Source organism: Montipora foliosa, chromosome 8, assembly GCF_036669935.1.
Source record: "Montipora foliosa isolate CH-2021 chromosome 8, ASM3666993v2, whole genome shotgun sequence".
NCBI lineage: Eukaryota > Metazoa > Cnidaria > Anthozoa > Scleractinia > Acroporidae > Montipora > Montipora foliosa.
This window is the reverse complement of record NC_090876.1, coordinates 51,704,563-51,727,062: the sequence shown is the minus strand read 5'-3', so window position 1 is coordinate 51,727,062 and position 22,500 is coordinate 51,704,563. Positions and strand designations below refer to the sequence as shown.

At 38.4% G+C, this 22,500-nt stretch overlaps 1 protein-coding gene across 4 annotated transcripts in view; it reads left to right on the top strand.

Moving 5' to 3' along the window:
- LOC138012697 (uncharacterized) overlaps nt 1-22,500 on the top strand; it is a 37,857-nt gene that overhangs the window by 11,649 nt on the left and 3,708 nt on the right. For all 4 annotated transcript variants that reach the window (XM_068859554.1, XM_068859555.1, XM_068859553.1 and 1 more), the window contains 13 exons: nt 287-352; nt 2,933-2,997; nt 3,113-3,178; nt 3,262-3,352; nt 3,679-3,817; nt 7,092-7,141; nt 9,971-10,021; nt 10,106-10,222; nt 10,903-10,981; nt 11,074-11,135; nt 11,249-11,299; nt 11,785-11,853; nt 17,033-17,113. In XM_068859554.1, the coding sequence (XP_068715655.1) occupies nt 287-352; nt 2,933-2,997; nt 3,113-3,178; nt 3,262-3,352; nt 3,679-3,817; nt 7,092-7,141; nt 9,971-10,021; nt 10,106-10,222; nt 10,903-10,981; nt 11,074-11,135; nt 11,249-11,299; nt 11,785-11,853; nt 17,033-17,113 (987 nt within the window). The remainder of the gene's footprint in view (nt 1-286; nt 353-2,932; nt 2,998-3,112; nt 3,179-3,261; nt 3,353-3,678; nt 3,818-7,091; nt 7,142-9,970; nt 10,022-10,105; nt 10,223-10,902; nt 10,982-11,073; nt 11,136-11,248; nt 11,300-11,784; nt 11,854-17,032; nt 17,114-22,500) is intronic.

The following is a 22,500-nucleotide window of genomic DNA, read 5'->3' as shown; positions in this document are numbered from 1 at the left end:
CTTGAAGGGTGTGGAGTTAAAAGCATGGCTTAGGGTTAGGGTTAGGGGCGGTGTAGTTTAAAGCAGAATAGGATTGAAACGGGTGAAAATATACATTTATCAGTTTTGGTCACACAGGATTGGCTCTAATGCTGCTTACATCAAACTTTGGTCAGTTGTTGGCTCTGTGATCATCCTTTAATATCTTTCAGATTACTCAATGTAATGAGATGTTTGCTAGTGAATATGTGATACATAGAGTTCTGTTGGTCAGTTGCTAATCTTTATGGCTTATGATTTATTGCAGATTAAACTTTTAGATAAGATACTTCAAAAAGACACAAAAACACAACCAAATGGTTTGATACAAAAGGTAAGGGAAATGAAAAATCTTGTAAAATCTTGTAAAATCTTGTATTTTTTAGTGTATGTAATAATATTATACACCGTATTAAAAAAGGGCGGACACGCGGAACGACCTACAATACTCATCACATTTGCTGGAACACCCATCCCCGTTTCCCCCTTCCTCTAATGTTGATTTCCACAACTACTAGTAGTCGCCCAAAAAATTCTCACACAACATGGAATTGGGGGGAGGGGGATGTGATATAAGCTATGGTCTTGTAACAATGATTCTGGACCCTTCGCTAAGTGTTCCAACTAAATATGTCTAGTATTATCTGAGTATTGGTGTGCATTGGTATGAAGCCGTGCAATGCAATATACGCCGTGCAATATTCAAACAGTTCCAAACTAGTGTGATAAGTACATTTTGTCCCCTGAACACTAACCCTATTCCCAGACGGACTGACATGATCATCAAGTGCCACGGTCAGCGTTGATTGACATATTTTATATACCAAGGAGTCAGAATAGCTATGCAAATATATTACAGCTCCTAAAGACATTTCTTTCTGTGATAGGACTGACTAAATCAGTTGTAGCAAAAGAACAGTTCATTGGCAGTGGTTGATGCTCCGCTTTTGAAAAACTCTGGCTGAAACCCTGAAAATATAAAGCTAATGAAAACGACACCTGTTATTAATTAATGAAAAACAACAAGTCTGTAATTTCCCTGTTTAAGTGCAAAACGAGTCCATTGTTTGTCGTACCCAACTTTTGACCATACCACTGTTTACCTTCATTAATTAGGTTAATTTAGAGTGGTTTTCAATTGAGTGTTGAAAGTAATCAGCAAATTACTTTGGTTTTGCATCTACTTCACTCAGTGATTGGTTCAAAGTTTTCGCGCCACTTTTTCAACCAATCAGAAGTGAAACCAAAACCAATTGTGGCTCACGCGTGCACATTTTCCCGCCTTTTGTGTCGGCTACGTGTAATTACTTCGAGTTTTGATTGGTTTACTGGATTGACTCCGTCCTTTTTGATTGGTTAAAGTAATTACTATGGTTTTGGTTTTACGACACTCATTTGAAAACGGCTCTATGTATGCACCATGATGAAATAACTCAATGAATGCTTTCCAACTTCTGCACCTCTAATGCTTGTTATAAGGAAGAAATTTATAGGCTTGAAAATATAACAAGGTAATTAGACTTTTGCAATCACTGGTCTGAGATGACATGGTTTCGAATCGTGAATCTCAACAGTTCACCATGGTGAACTGTCAGTGAGCTGAAAGATAAACAGTTCATTTCTTTAAACAAATGACTCACCATGGTGAACCGTGCCGCAATAGCAGGAAATGTTACGGGATTTTTTTTGATTTCACATTTACAAACTAGTTTAGATTACAACCTTGGGATAGGATGGTTCTTATGCCCGGAAACTCTTTCCCCCTTACATATCGAGCTAAAGTATCTGGTGAATTGCACAGTGAATTGTTGACAATCACTTCTGAATTTGCATACATAGGTCCATTTTAATTTAAGCATCCTGTAAATTCTTCTTGAGTTGGTACCAGCTCCATATCGGCACCACTCTATATATTATTAAATACACACCGAACCTCACAAGACGTCAGCGACCCCACCTCTCTAGCTTTATTCCCTTTGCTAACCGTTGTCACGCCTTCAGAAGCCAACATCAGTACTAGTGCAAGGAGGATCGCCCTTATTTTGCTCGATTCTCGTCTTGATAATAATTAAAGCCCCCGATGTCATGTGTATGCTACGTTAATCAAAGGACACAGTGTCAACTACTTTACATGGAAATGCGGTACACAGCGTATCGAAGATGTTCCTTTACACACCACATAGTATTTATAATTATTTGGCCTTCTAAAAACTCTCCAACACATATTCCTTGATTATCATCATCTTCAGGCCAACTGCCCGCCTTTTTAAATACAAAGCATGCGAAGAGACAATCCGTTTATCTTAGTAACAAGTTTACTTCTTTTCTAAAGAGACTTGATTTCTGATCTACAGATTTGCCGATTTTCTTGAAGCAAATACAATACTTGTCACATTTGTTGGAACACCCATCCCCGTTTCCCCATTCCTCCAATGTTGATTTCCACAACTACTAGTAGTCGCCCAAAAAATTCTCACACAACATTGAATTGGGGGGAGGGAGATGTGGTATAAGCTACAATCTCTTGTAACACGATGATTCTGGACCATTCGCTAAGTGTTCCAACTAAATATGTCTAGTATTGTAGGTTCTAATACATGAAAGCAAGATTTGGTAGGCCGTATTTCAGTCTGGAAAATTTTAGTATTGGCTGTCAGCAGATTTATGTTATATGATATTCCAGTCTTATCAGAGCTTAATCCTCCTAAAATGGCGTGCTCAAGTAGTGCAGTGAATGACTCAGGTATTCTTACCGCAGATGACATTCCTGGAGCTTCGTTAGCTGGGCTAAATTCTTCTGAATACGGTGTATTATCATTATCTTCTAAGTCTTACCCCACTAAATTGCTTTCTACAAACTGTTGAAATAACGTTTAGAAGCAGAGTGTAACATTTTTATAATATTATTTTACAGGGTAAATCTGATAATTCTGGTGATGATTTAATGCTATCATGTGCTCTGTGTCATGAAAAAATGAGGTATTAACCATGTTATTTAAGTTACAGTAGTTGGATTAATACTACTCACTCATTTGGGTCTACAACATATTTGTTACAAGTCTGAAAAGCTTTTGTTTTATCCCAAAATTAACAGGGTTTCCGACCTTGCCTCACATTCCAAAGTTTGCTGCCCAAAGGAAACAAGCAAACACCCAACCACGTGAGCATGAAAAATGTTAATGTCAAATGCCAATTTCTGTATTGTCTTTGGTGAATTTGTATTAATTTTGTTGTTTGTTGTAGTCCAACAACTCCAAGCCCAGAACTTCTCCGTGTTACTGTAACATGTTCTGAAACTGATGAGAAAAATGCAACATTTAAAGTTGTTACAAAGGTACTATTCAGAACATATTTACAATGCTAGTGTTCAGTGGTATCATATTTGAAAATGTTATTGTACTAAGTAGTTATTGTTAACGGTACCATGGCCCCTTCCACGGTCCTTTCTCAGTTTCCAGCGTACCCTGTTTCCTCAAAGATGACTGTTATCAATCCTTCTTGCAGCCTTAATGATCAGAGTGTACTGCTCTGAGAGCTAATTCTAGATCTGTCACAATATAAGCACTATGCAGTTAGTGTTTGAAAAAGTGTTTCCCTTCTTTGTACCTGCTTGCAGATGTTTAATTGAATCTTGCTTATTTGTTCTTTGTCTTACAATAGACTACTCTTGAACACTACAAATTCTCTGACTATGAGGTTCATCGAAGTGAGGGTGACTTTGTTTGGCTCCAATCAGCATTAGAGGAGTCTTGTCCTGAAAGAATAATACCGCCATTGGTTCCGCATTCTTCGTTGCATGGTAAGGTACATTTATTTTAATGAAATCCATCCAAACATGTTGGTCGATGCATTGGCTGACATACACTGTAATTATAACCAACATGTCACCGACACACACCAATGCATTGACCGAAACACTACCTGTTAAGTACTGTTAAGCGAAAAAAGATAACTCACTTACCGGTACCTTCACTGTAAACAAAGCAACATCTTGAAAGCCTTGTTTTTTATGTCACTTGGTTAGATTAATTTTTTGTAGACGGTGTTGAGCAAGCTCATATTAGATGTTCATGCAGAAAAATCGTGGCGATTGATTGGGTTGAGTCAAGAAAACTTGGTGCATCAGTTCATTATTGATTTTAAATGGTATTCAAGGAAGAATCGCTAGTAATTTCTGTCATAGCCCGAAGGGTATATTGTAAAAGCACTAGCAACTGCAACAGAGCAGCTGTTACAGCAGATTTGTTTGTATGAAAATGTCACAGTGAAGAAATAGGGTTTGTTTAAAAGCATTGTGATGTCCAGTGCAATTAAATAATTTAAAAGTCAAGTCACGTAACGTTTGGTCATCCTTCAGACAAGTAGCGTTGCTTGACACATTCTACCTTTCAAGAATGCCTTTAGCCTGACCCACCATGACTTGGCTTGGATAAGTTCTGTCAGCAGAATTCCGAGCAGAATAAGCAATTTTACAAGCAGAATTTATCCAAGCCTGGCCATGACTTTTGAAATTCCCATCATTTTCATGGATTATATTATCATTTTGACTTGCAGGTTCTTCATAAATTAGTTTCAGTACGAATTGATCCTAAATAATAAATTGACACTCAACAAGGTGCAATTTCACTATTTGTACATTGTAAATAGTGAATTGATGCACAACATTTCCTCATTATTTAGAAATATTAGATTTACATCCTTATGATATGTAAATAATCTTTCTAAGAGACAGCCTGGTTTATAAATAAACTGAAGTTGTTTGATGAATTATTTAATATATTAAATGGTATACATGTTTCGTATGATGTTCATATCAGGTTTACTATAAAGAAGTATTGATTTACATATCAATGAGTGAGCACTTGTTCATTATTTATAAATAAGTTTTTTGAACCTTCCCCATACTCGTTCAACGCTATCCAATGTTTTAGTATAATTATATGCTAAGGACTAATAGCCTTAGCTTTCACTGCCTATTACAAAGTCTACTATTTTTTTTTTTACTGTGATCTCAAAATGCAAGGAATGGCATCTTAGAGGTGCATGTCTGAAAAATTTTCCTGGGGGAGCACATCCCCACACCCCTTTGAGGCTTGCACCTGCGGCGCTCGTGTGCACAGCTATGCCGCTCCTAAAACCTCCCTTGTTTGAATTGACAGTGTTGGAATCTCTGCCTCAGTCAAGTGGGCAAAGCTCACTTTCATGGCCACTTACTTTGAAATATAAGCTGTCTACTTTCAAATTAATTGACAGCCGTGTATGCTCTGAAGCAAACACAAGGCTGACACGTACATTGTAGCCAACTCGTCGGTCAAGGCATGAGATGTACAAGTACATGTATTTTGATAGTAGGCATCATGTGACATGTCCACCGACAGTCACTAGGTGACAGTAAAATTGAAACAGTTGATCAACAGCGTAACATATCTCAACTTGAAATAAGGGAACCTCTTGGAGTCAAATCATCAAATATTGGACAGGTGTATGACAGATGTATCACAGTATTACATGTATAAGTTGTTGATGAAAATTTAGTATCAGCCTATCTTAACCCATTCACACCTCAAATGCCCTAGGACACCCTCCATTGATGGGTAAAATCGTCTAGCATTAGAGTAAAATCTATTAAGTGTCACTCGTGGGGGTCAGTGGGTTAATAATACATGGTTCAGGGTATGAGTTGAAGATAGTTTGTTTCTCTCTCAAATATATATGGGTTATTGACCAAGCATGAGGTCAAGATGGCTGGATATTGGCCAAGTTCTTTTTTTGCGTGTTTATGGACTGAGACTAAGTTGAGGTCCATAAACAAGGCCAATATCCAGCCATCTTGATCAAACAAGCTTGGTAAATAAAGGATTTATTATATGGGATAAAACACCAAAAAATGATCCGTGATCTTGCGGGACCAAGGGAGTAATCCCGAGCAGGCAATATAGCTCCATTTTGCCCACGCGGGTAGCCAATCACAGCACAGGATTTGGTTCATTTTGCCCGCTCACAGAGTTAGTCATAATAAAACACATTAACAATAATTTGAGTACTAAACTTGATGATGGATATAGAATACAAATAGCAAAGGACAGCCATATCCGAAACCCTCAAAAAGCTATGTTGTATAATTGAGATGGTGGTGATGAACTTTTTTACCATAGTACAAATGTAAGTATGAAAGTAACCTAAACCTGAGGTTAACTATCAATAGAGTTATTTAAGTAGAGTTACATGTATGACTTAGAGTTAGAGTTAACGACTTCCAAAATCCTGAATTCAAGATTTTGGAAACTTGTCCAAAATCTTGAATTCAGGATTTTGGAAACTTAACTCTAACTCTACGACATAACTCTATAAATTAAAATAACTCTGAGAATAGCTGTCCCCCCTAAACCCTAATTCCAGTGAATAAAAAATATGCTCCTTTTTTTTTTTCCTTTCTGGTCCTTTAAAGGTGTTTTATAGTAGAGGGTACATGTAAGTGGGAGATCTGTCGGGGTGCAGTATTTACAATGGCAAGCCTTAGGTGTGCCATTGTACAGCTGTAAATGCTGGACAGCTAGATCCCCATTATTTCAATTCTTTGACATGAAAATGTTAAATAAAGAAATCAAGAAAAGAATCTTATTTGAATATCATAGAATGGTCATTCTGTACATGCAGTTTTTATACAGAATACTGATTAGGTAAACTTATTTTAACAGAAATTACAAGGCATCATGAATTATTGATGTAAAAGGTAAAGTCTCTGCTTACGAGCCAGAAGGCCCATCAGGCCGCCGCTTATCTCCAGTTTCCATAGCATGACGCTACTAGGGGTATTACTGCTCCCCCCTGGATGGGATGCTAGTCCATTGCAGGGTTACCCCCAGCATTTCGCTGGTACCCATTCATACACCTGGGTGGAGAGAGGCATGGTGAGAGTAAAGTGTCTTGCCCAAGAACACAACATAATGTCCCCGGCCCGGACCCGGACCCGGACCCGGACCACTTGATCCAGAGTCGAGCACTCTGATGATGAGGCCACCACGTCTCCCACAAATTATTGATGATTTTGCCATTTCTGTGACCAATTTTAGGGAAAATGAGAGAAGTTCAGAGATTTTTGTCAAGGATTTCTGCTCACAAAGTAAGGAGAATATTTTTGTACAGAAAAACTGCTCTACAGCATACTTTGCTTTTTGCCCATTCCACGTTGGTCATTTGCTATAATTTTTTTTTCCACTGACTCTAAAAATTGATGTCTGAGGCCATAGAAAGAAAAAGAAGCCATAGAATTTCACCAAATTTGGCAGGTACAAAGTTTGATGAGTTACCTTGCAATTGCCATCTTTTCGTGTGATCTGTCTGTTATTGTGACGTCACAAATGATGTCTAAATTTGGTATGGATTTTGCATTTTAGAAAAGAAATGATAAAAAGTGCATATTAATGTTTCGCATGAGATTTTATGATTACCGGTGAAAACCCCATTTCAATCGGATAAAACGGCTTTAAAATATAGCAATCAAAGAATTCAAATTTCCCGCCTTAATGCCCATATATGGTCAAAATTAGGCTATTTACACGCCAAGAACATTTAACATATTGGTACGGGAGTTAAGCCTAAAATATATAAAATCAAATTTGTAGTTTTTGTGACTTTATATTTGTGGTGCTATGACGCGTTTTTCGTCACGAAAAACGTCATTGTGACGTCATAATGACGTTTTAATGAGTTTTAATGCGTCATAGCACCAAAAATATTAAATCAAAAAAACTACAAATTTGATTTTATATATTTTAGGCTTAACTCCTGTACCAATATGTTAAATGTTCTTTGCGTGTAAACAGCCCAATTTGACCATATATGGGCATTAAGGCAGGAAATTTGAATTCTCTGATTTTCCATAACTTTGCGCCGTCTTATCCGATTCAGATGGAGTTTTCTTTAAAAGCATTCTTTCAGTATAGCAAAAATGCCTGTAATCTTTTTCAACACTGATTTTCAAATTTTTAAGGATATTACTAAAATTAGATGGCACTTATGACGTCACACTTTTTTAAAACGTCAAAATTACCTTACAATGGCTCAAACCTAACGATTTTTTTTTTCTAATTAACATGTTGTAATATCTTCCTTCAATTTAAATATAAATTTTCTATCTGTGGGCCAAAACTTGAATTTTCAAACGAGTGGAAGAAATTCGTGAAATTTCTTCCACTGAAGCTTTACTAAAAACCATTTTAAAAACTTCTTTAGGGCAAGTCTCAACAGTTGTCCTTGCTTTTATCACACCTCTGGCTATTTTTACAGTGGACCAGACTCAAAACTGATGCATAGAGTTACTGGTATTTGTAAAGCGTGGTATAATAGCTCATAATATACCATGATGGCTAAGCCAATCAAAACTCCAACCAATGATCTATCGGTAGTTTATTATTATTATTATTATAGCAGTTAAAACGTCTTTATGCTATATACAGTTTTAAGTAGCATCAGGAGGCGCTGTCAGCATCGTAACCCATGGGCGATAAAGTGAATAAAAGTTAAACTAATTACAAAAAAGGGACGTAGTAAAACTTAAAAAAAAAATGTCTTTCTCAAGTAAAAAGGACCTATTGCAGACTGAGTGCTCACGTTGCGACTTAAAACGTGCGAGCAATATTTAGAGTTCCTGAAAGGCACGCCTTTTGTATCTTTCTGAGCACATCTTTAGCTCTGTTTTCCACCAGCTTCTGTAGAGTAGCATCTAAGTCCTTGGACCATTTCCCCAAAATGTCTATGATGATGTTGTACTGGGCGATATTATATCCTGGGTGCCTCTGCTTCATCTCCCATCTGAGTGGCATGTACTTCATGGTCTTCTCTGACATGTTCTTGTCACGGTTGCTCACCCAGGGGCAGCTCATCTCCAGCGCTATTACTTGCTTGTGTTGGCTGTTGACAATCCTGGTGTCTACTCTATTCGCCTTCAGTTCTTGAAACTCCCCATAGACTGGGAAATCCCAGTACGACTGTACCTCCGCTGTTTCATATACAGGCAGCGGTTTGATGGGTGAATACCAAGGAGGCACAGTGTCTATCAAGCCCAGATCAAATAGGATCTCGAAGAACAGGACCTTTAAGACTGCGTCATGTCTTGCCACATACTTTGTTTGTGCAAGCGCAGGGCTAGTGGGTAAGATGTGAGCCATGCTCTCTGGCGTTGTACCACGTAACCTACACATTGGGTCGCTGCTCTGACTCGCGCATGTCTTGTGGAACGGGTACAATCTAGTGGGTAGAAGCCATTCATATAATTTGAATATACCCGCCACTGTATGTGTTGGGCATGTTCACCACTCGCTTAGCCACCAAAAGCATCGCTCAATGCTTATCTCCTCGTGACCTTCTCTTGCTGTTACCAACTTCCCTTGCAATTTTTGGGCCCCTACGTCCCCTTTCAGTCTTAATTCTCGCTCTTTCCTCAGGTGACTTTTAAGCTTTTCTTTTTGGCTATAACCTCTCCTTCCTTATGTGACGCGGGCTGGATCAGGGTATTGGAGCTTTAGTTGCAGGCCAAACTCCTCTGCATACTTCGCCACTTCCTTTGTCAGTGTCTGGTGTCCCACACTCTCCGCACGCTTTTCGAATTCACGCCCCATCTTCATCACCAGTTCTCTGTTCTGGAACAACTTGACTGCTGCTGTAACCTTGGTTTCTTTTATTCTTTCCTTTGCATATACATGTATTTTTAACACTTTTTAGCGTTTGCCACATTTCTATCATTTTTTAACTTGTTTCAACATCTTTATGCTAATTTGGAAAATTTAGAAGACTTGCTCACTTGAAAATGACCTCGGAGAGGTCAAAACGTCGTGACTTCTTAGAGCTAGTTTTTATTTTATTATCTTTATTATTATTATTATTATTATTATTATTATTATTATTATTATTAATTATTACTATTATTCAATCTGTTGTTTGTTTGTTACAGGTTTTGAAAAAGCACTATCTCCTATACTTGTTTTTAACTGGTGAGGGGCAGGTAAGACATGAAGCTGGCATGAAAATATTGCTTTATTGCATTCAGTGCTTTCTTGACACAACAGTAATGAAGGGTGATTTATAGGATGTGCAAAAAGCACGAGATGAACTTGAGAGGAAAAAGCAGAAAGACAAAGTCACAGAGCAGGAATGTTTAAGTCAAGATTGTTGTGATCAGAATGCCCCAGTTATCAAGTGTATGGTTAGTAACAAAGTACGGTTTTCTAGTTGCACCCAAGCATGACACTAGTAACATTGTCATTTTCCAAATTCAAGACAGAAAATCCAGTTACAATCTTGTTGCCAGCCCCCTGGTAAAGGCTACCTCTTAAAACATTATTTTAAAGTGGTATTGGACACAAGAATAACAACACATGCTCTAAAAAAAGTAATATAGTTAAGTGACCTTTCTACTTATACTTGACTTATTTGTACTGGATATTTTTCTGGTTCAGTGATTTATCTGTGCTGACCTTACTGCAATGGGCTTAAATAAACTTTTTCATTATCTATACATAGTAACATTGAAAACATACAGCTTATTGGGTCACCCATGTATAAAATGAAAGCATTGGGTAGGAAGCTGGTTGCTTGGAGTTGAGTTTCGGAACAATAGTTAGAAATCCTTTTGGTAGTCAAAGAGTGATTTGAACGGTCTGGGGCATCCACATGCATATCAAAATTAGACTATTGAAAAAAACTAATTCCTTCAGTTGTCTTCCTTTTGAAATACATAATAAAATTAATGGTGTCGCTCCAAATTGGTCTAATTGGAGGGGCTTTCAAGAAATAAATGCATGCCTGGTGAAGAAAAAGTTTCCAAGAACGTTTTCATCATGCCCTTTACTCTTTTTTGTACCTTTTGTTTGTTTTTGTCTGCAGAGATACTTAAAGCAGTTTGCAGAAAATCTTGATGGCTTGATTATTCATCTTCAGGAAAGTTTGAACAAGAACACTATAGGTCCTGCCTTCTTTGCCCTAGTTTGCAATTGTTTTGCAGTTGTACAGTACCATCTGATAACATTAATAGTTACTATGAAGTTCTCTCTTTAGATGGTTCTGGTGTTTGGTTCAAATCTTTGGCAGACTTCGAACCAGCTGATACATATTTAAAGGTATGTGGTTTACCTACTTGGACGAACTTTTGTATGTCAGGGTCAATTTATATCCCATCTGTGTGCTATTTCCACTCCCTGTTTTGATTCTGTACATTTTTTTCTCTCTACAGACAGCAGCAGAAGCCCTCAGCAAAATTTGTATGGAGTTAGAAAATAACCGAGTATGTTTTTAAAAGAAAGACTATATAAATTAAGTTTAGTCTTGTAAATGACCAGCGAGATCAACCATTTGCAACAGTTTATAAGTACACACTGTATGGATCATTCCTTAGGTTTAGGAAATTGCAAACAATTTGTACATTTCCTTGTTTATTAATAAGTAAAGGTAAAGTCACTGCTCACGAGCCAGAAGGCCTATCAGGCCGGCGCTTATCTCCAGTTTCCTTAGAAGCGACTAGGAGTATTTCTACTCCCCCCTGGATGGGATGCTAGTCCATGGCAGGGTTACCCCCTAGCAGTTTGCCGGTATCCATTTATACTCCTGGGTGTTTTTAACTCTAACCCTAACCCTTCTTAAGAACACAACACAATGTCCCTGGCTAGGACCTGAACCTGGACCACTCGATCCAGAGTCGAGTGCACTATCCATGAGGCCACCACGCCTCCCACTTGTCTATTAATAGTTGCCCGTTGAATCAATTTTTAGGAAACATCAGAAGAGAAACTTATTGTGAATGATCTGAGGAGTGTTTACCACTATGTTGAAAGTGCAAAGGTATGAACACTTAAAAGTAATGTTCACCTTAAGTACTTTTTTCTTTAGATAGCAAGACGTTTGTTCCAATCTAGTCAATATTATAATAAAATCAAAGTGTATGTCTGTAAGCAAATACTATATTGAGACTCTAGTCATCCCCACAGCCCAAGAGTGAATTAGATGAGAGTGTTCTTATGGCAAGGCTGAGCTCGGGACCAGCACAGTCACAAATGAGTCTATTTTTAGAATACCTTTTCCTGCAAAAATTAGTTGTCTTGTCCCTGAAAAAACATGACATGCAGAGGTGTATCCAGGTTTTCAAATTGTGGGGTCCTCTGGACCCCTTCTTGAAAAATTGTGGAGTCCATTGCAAAATTTTGGGGGTCCAGCTAATTAACATTCAAGAATTAATATTTGACCTATGGCCTCTGACTTGCTGGTGCAGTACCCTTTCAGATTTCTAAATTGCACAAAAATAGCCTTATCCCTCCCCTCGAATATGTACTTAAAATAAAATGATAAATTTCTTTGAAACTGTTACGCCTGTTGATTCATCGATCAAAATATAATTATGGGCTGTCAAACCTCCATCGATCACATCTGAAAACGTCTCGAGGAATCCATATGTTGTAGGAACTGTTGGCTCCAGTTCATAAATGATCTAGATCTCCACAGCAAATAAAACAAAACTGAATCTGAATTTTTCGTAAAAGAGCATCATTTATTTTAGCAACACTTGAGGGTACAAAAGAGTAAACAAATATAAGCAAATCAATACACAGTTCATCATCGACCCGTGTCTTCGCTAACTCTGAAAAAGTTGCAAAACAGGTAAGTTTGCAAGACAAGAAACAAGACGATGACACATGCATTCCTGGAATTAATATCAACAGGGTCGCACGAAACAAACATTTAACATACTTCGTCGTTGGATTCTCTGTCATTTCACTCACGATTAGCAAACCAATGCTTGAAATTCACTTGGAAAGCTTCAATTTCCTTGTGAAATATGCCATTCGCCTGTTTTTCCTGGAGTAAGTAAGTAAGTAAGTAAGTAAGTAAGTAAGTAAGTAAGTAAGTAAGTAAAGGGTTTAATAACAGCGTTTCCACAGAGTGGCTCTTCGTCTGTTACTAACTAATTACATGCTAAGATAAAAATTGCCTATTTAATATGTACAATAGCGAAACATTGTAATCTAGACTTAAAACTTAAACTAATTTAAAAATTTCTTAAGGCATGCGGTTGCACGATTTTTTAAGAATTTAAATAAATGCGAGGTAATGTTTTTCCTGGAGTTTGTAATTTGCATAAACATTCGATTTGTTCTTCTGCGTCCAATTGGACCCTTTGTTCTATATTCTATGCGTCCAAAAGGAAAACGAGGGCGTCCCAGGAAACAAAGACACACTCTGGATACATCTGTGTGACATGACTTCTCCTGATTGGTTGAAGTGGTGGCCCTTTGTTGGTTTTTATGCGTAAAGTGTATCTAGAAATAAGTCCATTGTGAGCGTGCTAGGGCAAGACCCAAATTGATAGAGAAACCCCCTTCTCGAATTCACTCTTTCCTCAGCCCCATTTCACTCTTGCCATGTATTCCCTCCAGTCCATTTCAGCCATTTTCTTTTAGATGAATACTTGTTATTATGGTGGCCCACAAGATTGCAACATCATTACAAATTACTCACATCAAACATAAATCCATTGCGGCAAATTACAAATCATCCACGTCATTCATTTCAAACAGATCACAACAAAGTTAAATGGCTTACAGCAACTAAAAATGATTGCAGCAAATTCAAATTGCTCAGCAGTTAGACATTTTGTCTCTGACAATGCATTTCAAGCTAAGCTGAATTGCCAAACATGGCACAAAGCCAAGTGGTTTGCTGGAAAAACGTGTCATTCAACCATAACTTCTGCCCTTTTTCATAGCTCTAGGGAACCTCCACTCCAGCTTTTGAATACCGGTAACTTTCAACCTAAAAAAAATAATGTTTGCAATCAAATTAGCTCAACAATTTTCTCCAAAAAGGTGTTTGAATTGAAACAAATGAGCTTTAGAATCACTTACTTTCACTTTCAAATTTCCTGGACACCACCACCTTGAATAACAATTGTTATGTTTCAGTTTCCCTCATTGTTTTCACACTAAGGGGTTTTGTTTTGAGACAATGGGGCACCCGTGACATGTCACAATTCAAGATGGCAGCACGGGGAAAATGTGAAAACCAAAAAAGGGTTTTTTTAATTCATTCATTTTAGTTACAAACACTTCCATTGAAAAAAGGTAAAACAATTTTGATTGTAAACATGATGTTCTGTGGTTTAATGTGTGGAACACATTAAGAGGATAGGGTTGTGCGATTCCAAAACATTTACTGTAGAGTTTTTGAAGAGAAATGGATCCTAATAGTTGTGTGATGAGACATGCACATTGACTGCAATGGCTCTTACATGTGAACCCAGGCCCAAACGACTACCAGCATGTCAATGGGTATTAATGAGCTTTAGAGGGCTTATGGATTTCCAATACACCTGAACTTGTGTAAAGGATAATTACTTTGGTTTGATTACCCTGTGATCTTTGCAAGATCAAAATTATTTGGAAGTGGTAAGAGAATGGGCAAGAGGGGTGGTGTCCTTCGAAAGCCAGGTCTGATATTGGAACTGAAAACAGGTTATTGGCTGCTGTACAGTGCCTCTTTATGAATGAGAGGGTCACATTCATGGCTTTTCTCCACATAATCAAAGAATAGAAGTATGGTGGATGCTGTATATGGAATTGCCTGGCCAATGCTCACAGTCATGTGGGTCAAAAAGTCCTTTGGAGCTTTCTATTGCTATACTCAATACCTTGAAACACGAAGAATGTTTTCTGCACTACATTGCTTTTCCTCTTGTTGCCAAAGTGTAAGTAGCCTAAATAAGGGTGCTCCTCTGCATACAATCAAGAAAAGATGATGGAAAGAATTTGCTGTCTTTGAGTTTAAATCTTGTTGGTCCACCTGATTCTGTGTAATGCCTCAGATAGATGCTCAACTTATTGGATTTGAACCATGATGGAAGTGTCATTATTAGAATAACTGCAATGGTCATCATCACTCAGAGCACCAATGGTAACAACAAAATGTTAACTACGGCATGCTTCACTGGGGGTGATTCTACTGGTACTTTTCCCTCTTTGCTTTGAAGTCTATAGCCCTACTGTACCCTTGCCTAGTACAAAGAAAGAGAGACTAACTGATCTTGTTGTAATCCTTTCCCAGTTCTTCATGGTATGTGTTCAAACATGAAAAGTTCATTTCACTTGGGAGGAAAACTAGGTTTCTGGCTACCATAAAATAGCTCATAGGATTGAAGTTAATTTGGAAGGTCCTCCATTTTTCCTCAGCCTTGCTGAACAGCAACAAGCTGGTTTCTGTGCCTTGTATCCTAAAGTCCAATTTCCTGCCTCTTCATGTCTTTCAAACGTGCTGTTTGTTTTTCCACTCCAGCAACCCAATAGTCTGCTTGCAGGCAGTAGATGCAGTGCTCGAAATTAGCGGCTGTCCAGTCATCCCAGATGACCAGAAAATTTACCGGGCAACTAGTTTTCAGTAAAATGAAAGGGTTGGTTGCCAGAAGAAAAAAACAACAGACAACCCAGCCAAAAACTGAAAATGTATGACATAAGCAGCATCCGGCTCACTTGACGGTTTTCTGTTGTCAATGGCTGATATTAGTGTGAACTTAACAATAATCATTTTACCACAGTTGAGCATTTCCAGTGTTTTGAATATCTCTGGAAAATTCACATAATTATGGCTGGCGATGGAAAATGTTAAACGTAACGGGGACATAGTTTTTCGGTGAGTTATTAACCCATTGACTCCCAGGGGTTCCCCATTGAAGAGTAAAATCGTCTGGTATTAGACAGAGTAAAATACTAAGTCTGGTCTAACCTTAACCCTAACCCTAACCCCTTTGGATGTCAATGGGTTAAACCCAGACTTCCACAAAAAAAAAAACTAGAACTACATGTATGGGATACTCAAGTTTCAGCGCCTTGCAATTGCATCTCAAAACCATGTATGGGGCTTCCCAATGGGCAACCAAGCATTTATCAGGACAACCAACATTATGGGTAATTTGAAACAGGGACAACCTGGAATTTTTTATTTTATTTTGAGCGCTGTAGATGTTGTTGTCACCACGAAACAAATATCAGACACCACACTGGGAGAGCATGCGATAGGTCTCTGCAGGGTGACCTGGCCCAGACCAGGCCCACGCTCTTCCAATATGGTGTCTGATACGTGTTTCGTGGCAACAACAACATCTACTGTCTGCAAGGTTTAGGGTTAGGGTTTGCCAACCCAGGCTAGCAATCCAGTAAAATTAGCACTTCAGTTTCCTTGTTTTTTTTTTTTTTATTACCTTCCTTTTTTCCTGTCACCTTTCTTTTTCCATCTTTACCTTTGGGTTATTGCCATTCTTGGAACTTTAGGGTTAACTTAAGTTTGCTTGGCCCTGGTCCCACACTCACTTCACTTGATGTTCTTTCCAGGGATATTCCCAGAAAAAAGGAAAAAGCAGTTATATTGAACACAAAAACACTTCTTGGCTACACTGCAATGACCATATTGTTGTATGATGGGTGATTTGAATTTGCTGTGATTGGGCAATTTTTTTATCTGCTGTGAGCGACTTGAATTTGTTGTGATTGATTTGTAATAATAAATTTGCAATTTGTTTTTGATTAGTAATTTGCAATGATGTGACACTTGTGGGTCACCGTAAGTATTGACATTACATTCAGGCTAGCCTTTTTAACGTTACCACACTTGATTTTTAGTGCTGCAGACAGGGTCCTTCTTAAGAACTAATCAATAAAAACTGTAACCAGGGAATTGCTTCGTGCAGCATTCCTTTAGCCCTGTGTCGAAGTCTCATCAAGGATATACATATTGCACCAGGAAGACTTGGCCCCAGGACACCATAAAAGAAACTATCCCTACCTTGCAATAACCACACCAGACATTCTCTCAGCATGGCACCAAGTACAGTGTACCCTCCCCTTTCAATGGGTAATCCACAAAGTCAGTTGGGTTAGGGATAGCCTTACCATTTTGTTCCTTTTAAATATGATTCACATTGACAAGTGTGTTGGCACTTGCTGTACATGCTGTATGAAATCATAAACTTTACTTTTAGGGTCTTCTCGGCAGAGTGCAGACAGCAGTAGCTAGGTTTTTGCACTGGGAAGAGGAAGTCAGAGCTTATGAGCAAATGAAGGTTGGTGCTATTTTTGGTAAGCAATTTTCTTGAAACTGTCAACTTTTTGTTGCCTGACAGTTAGCCGTTAGTCAGTCAACAGGTGGCTTCAAGGCAGTTGAATAATATTATTGATCTTCTTCATTTCTTTACACAATGAGATACAATGATTTGCTATTAGTCTCTCCCCCACGGGGCTTTTCAGGACTAATTTTACAATACTTTTGTGGGGGACTTAAGCCAGACTGCTTGTTACGCAGTTTACAATTAATTTTTATGGAAGTGAAAGATGCCCCCGTCCAGCTTAGGTTAGACCACAACACCGGGGACTACGTCCCCTACTCTTATCAAACAGTGAGTGGGTTATTTAACGTCCCATACTATTTAATTTCCAACAAGGGTTATGAGACGGGACCTTCGGTTTACAGTCCTTATCCGAGAAGACTTGAAAGTCTAACCGTTTGCAGATGTAATCACAAACGCAGCACATTCTCCTCAGTTATTTTAAGACCGTGAGTGTTGGTCCGGCCGGAGTCGAACTCACGACCTCCCGCATGACAGCCCGATGCTCAACCAACTGAGCCACCGGTGCGCGGTGCTCCTCTTTGTGTCACTCCAAGATACCTGGGTTTTTTCTAGTATAGCAACGTTTATACAGTAGTTAAAACTTTTTGTAGGATATGCGTGACACTTAAAATGAATAAACAAGTAGAATGATATAAAAGGAAATGTCAAAAAGTGTCAGCAGTTTTTAAAAAAATAATCACAGGCGTTTCGGGTGTAGAACCCTTCTTCAGTGTGCAGAAAACCATTGAAGTACGCAATCAGAAAGAAGTCCGCGGATGAATGGTGGTGCACACGCATGCATTAAGTCATTTTAAAATAAAGTTGAAGTTATTGATGTTAAGTCCATCAGGCTGCACAGTTCCCAACTGGAAAATCAACTTTATCTCACATTGCTTCCATTGGAGATTAGTGCAGTGGCATAACTGTAAACCCAGAAATACTGTTGCCCACCTGAAATGTTGGAGGGTTGTTCGGTATATACTTCGGAAGTGTTCGCTAAAACAACTCCTGAGATTCCGTCCCGGTCTCACCGAAATAAAGAGTGGTAGGACATCGGTTACAGGATATGCAGTATACAAGATTACTGGTCTGGCAGGTAAAATGGCCGTGGATGGAAAAGGAGCATAGACGACATCGTATCTCTGTTTCAGGACTGACTTACGCACAGGTGTGGCAACCTGGATGTTGACAGGCACGCGTGCCACTCTGATCAGTATGTGCGTGGTCAGTTGAGTGTACAAGTAAGTTTCTTAGGTTGTGATCCTGTTTGTATGCTGCGACAGGTGGTTGCAAGAAGATATGACAGGTCAGCTGGTCATTTGATAGAATACGGAATTTCTGAAATAGAAAATGCTTGATTTGCTTGTTGGAAAGGTGGTTTGTGAAAACAAAAGGTACTCGGTCAAAGGCGCTGACTCTCAGCTCAGTTGGGCATATGGCATCAGGACGGTTGATAGTTCTCACCCTCCGTAGATCATTTTTAAGAGAAGCACAAGGATAACCACGTAGGGAAAAGAATGTTAGCATCTCATCAGATCTCCTCACAATGTCATCATTGTTAGAGTAGAGTCAACGAAGGCGAACAACCCTGGTCGACCCATTGTGTCTGCTTTTAGTTGCCCTACTGAAAACATTTCAGCTTACCTTGATGAAGTCCTAGCTTCTTTTGTCAAGAATCTTCCTACTTACGTTGAAGACACTAACCACACGCTTCACATATTTGAATCTTTCAGATTCGACACTACTGATCCTGGACATCATTTTCTGTTCACCATGGATGTCAAATCCCTTTACACAGTAATTGTTATTCCTAACGATTGTGCATTACAAGCATTAACTTAATAATAATAATAATAATATAATAATAATAATAATATTATTATTATTATTATTATTATTATTATTATTATTATTATTATTACTGGTAATAAGAATAAGAATAATGTAATTCTTAAAAACGCATAATACAAAACGTCTCCATACGTTTTACATAAAATAAAACTATATACACTCAAGCAGCATGATAATGATAAAATAATCATAATTTTATACATAAGTTCAGATTCACTTTTTAAATGAAAAAGTAATAAGATTGGATTTAAAAATATCTACAGAGTTTGCTGTGTTAAGATCTGGTGGCAAAGTGTTCCATAATTCAGGTCCGGCCACAGAAAATGCTCCATCTCCATAGGTTTTCGAGTTCAAGCGAGGGACTGCTAGTACCATGATCCTTTTCCTTTGGAATGTAAGCTGTGAGAGGTGGTATAGTCTGAGACAAGATCAGACAGGTACTTTGAAGCTAAATCATTTTTTACTTTGTAAATGAGTGGTTAGGGTTAGGGTTAGCCTAACCGTGAACTAGCATTTCAGCTTGAGGTTGATTGAGATAGTTCCTAATCTTGCCGATGTTACTTAGTGCCCTAAAAGAAGCTTTGCAGATGTTCACAAGACTCACAAGACTCGCTTAACTGGTACTTACCTTGAATTCCAAAACTTGACCCACTAACAAGTGGTAACCAGTGACCTACATGTACCACACTGTGTACAATTGGTTCACATCTTGTCTTTTAATCTTAAGAACCCTAACCATTAAGATGTAGTGGCATAATGTACAACCTGCTAATTGATCAAATGCTTGGATTGTAAAAGAGGAAAGCAAAATCTTAGTGCTACTTGAGTGGATGTGAGGACAGCCTATGGTAGCATGAATCACAAGTGGCTGACGGAAATGTTCTCCTAGCATACATTTTCCAATTGGTTACATGATGTTATCCGAAACCTGTGCTCTAGTTAGTATACAAAAGTTATAGTTGTGACAAAGAATGGTAGTGAATCATCGTAAACTATCAGGTTCACCAGAGGTCTAACACGATGACAACCCCCTTTGTCCCAAGCTATTCACTCTATGCTTCAGCCCGTAGCTTGGAGAACAGACCTACCAGTATTTATATACACAATGTAAAGGTCTTTTTGGAGTCTGAAGGAAAGTTATAAATTTTGATGAAGGACATAAGCAGTGTACCGTATGAAAGATATTGGTCTTGAATGGAAATCCAAGATCTGTAGTATCCTCCTGTTTAAAAGAGAGTTAATGATGAAGGACTCACAGGGGTTTAAATTAGATGGCTTAACAGTCATTGCAGCCCTTGAAGAAGGAAAATGTTGCAAGTATATGGGTGTAAAAATGTCCATCGGGATGAGAAACTGGTATTAGAATCTGCAATAGTCTACCTTCAATAATCTTGTCTGTGATCTGGTCAAGTCCACTCTCAGATTAAAAAATGGTTGACACATCAAACCAGTTTGCCCTGCAGGTACCTACATATCTGATGTGGTCTTAAATGCTGGCTCCTGCATAGGAGAATTGATAAAGAGGGACATAAGATCATAATGGAGGATGAAGGTAACCATCCACAAGCCTTATGTGCCTATCAACTCAAAACTTCAATCCTGACCTTACAATTGGCTTGGTAAGATAGTTTGAGGAGCATGCAGCAGAGATTGGTCACCAATCAGCAGTGGCAGCAGAGTCCCAGAAGTTTGGATTGTCCAACCCCATCGCTAGTGAGGGACAACAAGCAGCAAGATAAGATGTAAAAGACCTGCTTGAAATCCTCTCAGGAGAATGAGCTTCTGGACATCACGAAAAACAAACACTGATGATGGCATGGCTGACCAAGTGGACAGTGTGCCCTGCTGGCATCCAAGAGCAAACAACTAATAACCAAAAGTTTACCATTAAAGGAAGACAGGCTTGACCACTGGGCTAGACATAGTGTGCCAATGTGTGTGAAGGATGCAGAGACGGTGCCCCATATTCCATATCTTGGCAGGTTGCATTGCTTTAGCACAAAGTAAAATTAATACCCCGGTACTTGCAAGGCACAACGGAGTGGTTAAAATTCCCTTTTTTGAGATCAAGGGAGTACTATACCACCATGGTACTCCCTTGTGCAACCAAGGGCATTGTACAATAATTAATAAGCAATACCTTACTGGGAAATACAGCTTTATGCAGAGAACACAACAAGTAAGAGTCAATAGGATCAATGCAAGGGTTGTCAGCAAAGAAGCAAGGAACGTTCAGTTGATAGAAATGAGTGTCCCTTGGGTGGATAACAGGTGCGTGATGAATTCTGAGAAGACCATAAAGTATGCCTGCTCAGGTATGAAGTGAAGGAACAGTGTCCACAGTATGACATCATTCAACGTAACATTATTGTTGATGTCCTAGGAGGATACTCAGAAGGTCTGTGTAAAACCATGAAAGATCTGGATGGAAGAAGATCAAGAACAGTTTTGAGTCCGATGCAAACATCAGTGCTTCCTTCCTCCCTAAACAATGCAAAGTCCTTTTAAGATTAAGATTATTTCTAGATAATATTCACTAAGATGTTATTGTTAACATTTTAGATGAAGTATAGGGTTTTTTTTAAAATAGGGTTTGCAAATTATGTTATAAGGATAGTTGTAGGTTCTATTTGTAGGACGGCACAGTGAAATCCCTATTAAGTGGCAACCCTCAAGGCAACGGCCAGTGGCTGCTTAATGGAGGTTGGCCGTTTAATAGAGGTTTGTCAGAAATTAGCATATTCTTAGGTAGAAACGTCAATTTATTCTGATTACATGTCCCAAAACTGATGGCAATATGGCTTACTAAAATTTAATATCTCAAGAGAGCAACAAATCACGACAAAGCAGTTATCAAGGGAAAATGAATAGGTCGCTTGCGGTTTGCCTTTATAATGGGATAAGGGATTTCTTGCTTGCTCGGGTTCACATGGCTCCAAGTCATAGGAGTCATGCAAACATTTACAGTTAGCCTAAATTACACATTGTCTAGCCTAGTTAGCACTGCAGTTAGCCTACAGTTCCTTAGGTAGCTTGCGGTTATTGAGATCAGGGATTTCTGGCTTGCTGACTCGCACTGTATCCAAACTCATTAGCTTATCACAAGCAGTAATGGAGGTAAATATTTCTATTTGAAGAATCAAGTTTTATGAGACAAAGAAACAAAGAAAAATAATAGGCCATTTCCGAGTTCGTGTCTGCCTCCTCTTCAAAGAGAGTCTAAGTGCGAAGTTTTTCTTATGAAAATTAGTTTTCATTCATATGTAAAGTAGAACTAATTACCATGACAAAAAGATTGCACTTAGACTCGCTTTGAAGAGGAGGCAGACATGAACTCGGAAATGGCCTATTCGCTCATTTTTAATCTTTTCAACTGAAGCATTTTCATGTAATTACTTTCTGTTCAAGTATAAGGTTTTTGCAATGTCTTATATAATATAAGACAACATATAACAAATTAGACCATGATCAACTAACTTTAATTCTGCTTT